The following is a 5,228-nucleotide window of genomic DNA, read 5'->3' as shown; positions in this document are numbered from 1 at the left end:
CTCGAACCTGTGTGTCTGCCAATGTTCTGACCAGGTGTGTGCCCATTGCTGCACCTCACTGCCAGGTGTTTGTGATATTGGTTGCTATATTGGTTGCTGGGAAAGAATCGGAAAATCCCCCCAGCAACCACAGTCGGCGCCAATCCGGAGTTGCTGCACCTTCATTCCTTCTTGAGGAATCAATCATTTTAGAATAGACATTGTTTAGATCTGGAAATCCCCTACTCCTTTGGGAGTCTTTCAGTTAAGAGCATTGACTACTCTTCCAAAGGTCCTGAGTTCAATTCCCAGCAACCACATGGTGGCTCACAACCATCTGTAATGGGATCCGATGCCTTCTTCTGGCATGTCTGAAGACAGTGTACTCACATATACACAATAATTTTTTTTTAAAAAAAAAGTGGATCTTCCCACTTCAAATTATTAAAACAAAACAAAACAAAAATTCCTTACTCCTTTAATTCAAGTACTATAGAGGTAGGGGCAGGTTGATTCTCTGTGAGTTCAAAGTCAGCCTAATCTACATAGAGTTCTAAGTCAGCCAGTGCTACACAGTGAGACTCCCAAAATAGTAAGACGAGTAATAATAGTAATAGCACAACAGTCCTCAGGATGGCAGCCGACTGAGCACTCGAGCTCTGTCTGTGTCACCATCAGGCCCCTGACGTTCTGAGCGAGGTCAGGAACCGTCACTTAGTCTCCAGAGTCCTGTCTAGGGAGGTGACAGCATCTGTGTGTAGGCCTGAGAGAGGGAAAAGGCCATTCATGGAAAGAACTTAGCACGGTGGATGCCCGGTACCGGTGAGTGACTGATCAAGAGGACTGTTATTACAGCTTGGCCCCTCCACCATCTTGGACTCACCTGTAGAACTGGAGCATGAAGCCCGTGATGAGCATGCCACCAGGGACCTGGAAGGACATCCGCCCAATGACGTTCATCTTCTCCCCAGTGTCAGGGTGGAAGGCCGAGTCGTAGAGCTTCTTCGCATACAGCAGCTGCTCCATCTGAGTGCCAGGGGGCACAAGTCCCATCCTGTAACCCAAGGACAGCATCAGTGGCACCCTGACCCGATCCTTGCCTCCTGAGACCTCTGCTAGCTCCAGCTTCTCCCTCCCCTAGAGAGCCCAGCAGTATGACACTGGTTCCTCCAGTCCCTCCCACGACCACGCACTCACCTGCTCTTCTCCACCACCGCCTTGGCCCAGTCCAGCTCCTGCTCTGATGCAAAGACTGTGCGAGGATCTGTGATGTTAAAAAAGTGCTTCACGCGCCCCAGGAAAGTGCACTGGTCCCAGCGGGGAGCATCAATATTAAAGCCAGACAGATCCGCCTCCATATTGTTCAACCACAAACTACAGACTTAAGGAACAAAGAAAGAATGAGAGTCAATTCCTTAACCAGTTTTCCCCAGAGGCCTTGGCAGCCAGGGACCCTAAGCATCCCCTGTGATGATCTAGGGGCCTGTGATGGTTTGTATATGCTTGGCCCAGGGAGTGGCACTATTAGAAGGTGTGGTCCTGTTGGAGTAGGTGTGTCACTGTGAGTGTGGGCTATAAAATCCTCATCCTAGCTGCTTGGAAGTCAGTATTCTGCTAGCAGCCTTCAGATGAAGATGTAGAACTCTCAGCTCTGCCTGCACCATACCTGCCTTGGTGATAATAGACTGAACCTCTGAACCTATAAACCAGCCCCAATTAAATATTGTCTTTATAAGAGTTGCCTTGGTGGGGCTGGTGAGATGGCTCAGAGGTTAAGAGCACTGACTGGTCTCCCAAGGTCCTGAGTTCAAATCCCAGCAACCACATAGTGTCTCACAACCATCCGTGATGAGCTCTGATGCCCTCTTCTGGAGTGTCTGAAGACAGCTACAGTGTACTTACATATAATAAATAAATAAATCTTTAAAGATTTATTTATTTATTATATTATAAATAAATTATATTATATATTATAATATAATATATTATATTATGTAATATATAATATATTATATAATATATTATATTATATATATATAATTACACATCCAAGGTTCCACTCTGTGGAAATGCAGATTCAGTTGAGAGCAGAGAGCCCTTGTTGTTTAAGACAACCACTTGTGGAACTCTTTTCCCAAGTTTGGTTGCCCAGGTGCACAGTGACCATCACAGCCATGGATGGAAGGAGCCGGACCACTTCTCAAACTCGCAGTAGAATTAGAACTGCCCTTTTGGATTTCCAGGCATCCAAAGTATAAGAGCAACAGGCTGCCAACTCACATGCCAAGGCTTTAGGAAGCTACTGAGATCAGACAAGGCTGCTGGGTCCCTGGTGAGCCTTGCCCTTTCTACAGATGTTTCTGGGGCCACTCCCAGCCCCCACAGGAGACTGGATGCTAGCATTCACAATTCTCTGCTTCCCAAATGCAGACACGATGTGCTAACCACCTCACACTCCTGCTGCCATGGTGGTTAGACTGTGTTAAAGAATCTCTCTGAAGGCAGGCCTGGTGAAGAGCAGGGGACTTCTATTTCAGAACGCCTACGTTTCCTATTTCCCTGCTAGTATGCCAGGGGATATTATGCTAGCTCTGATGACAAAGTATGGAAGTTAGGAGGGAAAAGGGGCGGGGCATTTTGGCTCATGGTTCCTAAGAATGCATCCGAAGGTCTGGTGGTAGGAGAGGGAGGTGGTAAAACAACGGAAAGCTGGTACCCATCTTGCTTCACTCTAGGACCTAAGCTCATGGTTGGTGCCAACCACATTTAAAGCTCTGTCTTTCCTTCCCACCCAGTCAAACCTCTCTGGAAATACCCCCACAAGCATGTTCAGAAGTGTGTTTCCTAGGTGATTTTGAATGCAGGCAAGCTGACAGTGAAGAGTAACCATCAAAAGGGTCATTTGTGGGTTTGTTTGTTTGTTTGTTTGTTTGTTTGTTTTTTAAAGCACCACCTTACTTAATTTAAATATTCACCTGTAAAGTTGGGAAATGTATTCATTTTTCCTCAATGGCTATCCCGAGGCCTAGCATGGAGTATTTAGTGTCCTGGGGAAAGTCCAGCTTGCCAGCAGGCAGGTATTACAGCATGAAAGTACAGAGCCATAGGCTAGAAGGAAAAGAACAGCATCAGTAGCCCTGAAGTCACCTAAGCTAAAATTTGAGGAGGGAGGAAGAGGGAAGGGGAGGTGGAGATGGAGGGGGAGGGGAGGGGAGAGGGAGAGGGAGGGGAGGGGAGGGGGAGAGGGAGAGGGAGAGCATGCTGAAGATAAGCCCTGATGAACTGCTATGTTTAAGAGGTGAACAAAGATAGGTGGTCTCAAAAGACAGTAAAGAATGTAGGAGAGAGAGGCAGGCGGAAGCAACGGGAGGGGAAATGGAGACTAGAGGTCAACTTCTGCAATGCTGTAGTTATTAGGGTGGGAGAGACTTTAGGTTAGCCCACTCCAGAAACTGAAGGGAAAAACCAACAGGCCGAGCCCACAGAGCCCACAGCACTCACGCCTGACCTTAAAATGGCCTCAAGCGGGGATCTCTGGAGAAGGCAGAAGCTGGACTGCAAGTGACCACTGACAGACTTCAATTTCTCCCCTGCCTTCCTCCTCTCTCCCTGACCCCCGTAGGATAGATCCAATACCAAAAGTGTTTCCCTCAATCCAACTGCATGCATGGTGGAGGAAAAAGGTTCACTTCCTAGACACAACAGAAGCTAAAAGGAGTCTACTTGGCAAGTCACACATTTTCTTGGTTCGCAGAGCCACAGGCTGAGGACAGCTTGACTGAGCTCAACGGACCAAAGTGCCATGCTCCCAAAACACACCCATGTGCACATGCCACCTATACATACGCACACATGTGCAATACACGTCTACAGAGCCAACCCCCTCTGGCATCTCCTCCCACCTTCAAGGTAATATTACAGAGGCCTCTGCCCTTCACACAGAAGCCCCTCCGCCCGGATGTGGAGGTCACACGCTAAGTATGCAGGTGATGCTTGCTTTCTGGACTATTCACTTGCATGTCTGTTTTTTTATTTGGAGCAGGAGAGGCACACACGGTGGAGCACACGTGGAGGTCAGGGATCAGCTCGTGGGAAATCAGTTCTCTTCCTTCTGCCCTGCGGGTCTCGGGAATTGGGCTGCAGTTATCACTTTTGCTTTCTTTTCAGGATAGAATGCACACAGTGCTTGGTTGTTATTTTTTAAATAAGTTGTAAGGTTCCTCCCCAGATTTACACTTACGTATGTGAAACAACATCTCCCCACAAAGGACATGCATAGTTCCTGAGTCCTCAAGGGAAAACTCTGGTCCTACTGTTCTGAGCCCTCACAGCCTCCTGCCTTTCCTCACAGCATCATGGGCTTCTGTCATTCACAGCAGACAGACTGTGAAGTTCATTAGCACCGTAACAGTCAGTGCTCTATCTCGCCTATGCCCTCTAAAAACTTACTTACTATAAGATATATGTTACAATTTATCTTGGGTTCTCTTGATCTCAAGGATGGCACTTCTAAGTCAAACTCAGGACTTGCCTTGGTCACACAGTAAGAGCAGGTCTGTCTCCCTAAAGTTACACACTGTCAGTTCCACCAGTACCAAGCAGAGAGAAAGGCGAACATCAACCCAACCCAGGCTGAAAATCTAACAAGGTCACAAGGCTGTGCCTCCTGCTTACCCAGAGAGGTCCTCTGCTCACTATAATCTATTTTCTACCTTATAAAAGAAAAAGAAGGGGCTGGAAAGATGGCTCAATCTGTAAAGTGCCACCACCGGGTAGAGATGTGCACCTGTAACCCCCATGTTGGGGTGGGAAGGTGGGGGCACAAGGAGAAGATTCCAGGAACCCACCGACCAGCCAGTCTAACTGAACAAGCTCGGAGTTCAGTGAGAGACCCTGACTCAGGACTAGATCTATCTGATGTTCATTCTTCTAGCATCCGGAGCTCTGGTTGTAGGGAGAGGGATTGAAGAAGACACCCACGTGCATACACTCACACAAACACATTTATATACCAATACACACAACACCATACATTCACTAGATAAACAAAAAAGTCCAGAAATGGAAGCCCATGTCAGAAACCCCCACATTGGGGGCTGGTGAGATGGCTCAGTGGGTAAGAGCACCCGACTGCTCTTCCGAAGGTCCGAGGTTCAAATCCCAGCAACCACATGGTGGCTCACAACCATCCGTAACGAGATCTGGCGCCCTCTTCTGGAGTGTCTGAAGACAGCTGCAGTGTACTTACA

The 5,228-nt window shown here is 47.8% G+C and overlaps 1 protein-coding gene across 4 annotated transcripts in view; it reads right to left on the bottom strand.

Moving 5' to 3' along the window:
* The window catches only part of Sfxn2 (sideroflexin 2), a 22,339-nt gene that overhangs the window by 12,640 nt on the left and 4,471 nt on the right, over positions 1 to 5,228 (bottom strand). For 2 of the 4 annotated variants that reach the window (XM_029472752.1, XM_029472753.1), the window contains exons 2-4: positions 2,955 to 3,087; positions 1,177 to 1,360; positions 863 to 1,033 (exon numbers count right to left, since the gene is read on the bottom strand). In XM_029472752.1, the coding sequence (XP_029328612.1) occupies positions 863 to 1,033; positions 1,177 to 1,360; positions 2,955 to 2,979 (380 nt within the window). In that variant the 5' untranslated portion in view covers positions 2,980 to 3,087. The remainder of the gene's footprint in view (positions 1 to 862; positions 1,034 to 1,176; positions 1,361 to 2,954; positions 3,088 to 5,228) is intronic. The other 2 variants (XM_021152351.1, XM_029472754.1) reach the window with 1 other exon arrangement.

This window comes from Mus caroli, chromosome 19 (genome assembly GCF_900094665.2).
Source record: "Mus caroli chromosome 19, CAROLI_EIJ_v1.1, whole genome shotgun sequence".
Taxonomy (NCBI): Eukaryota; Metazoa; Chordata; class Mammalia; order Rodentia; family Muridae; genus Mus; species Mus caroli.
This window is presented reverse-complemented; position numbering and strand designations above follow the sequence as displayed.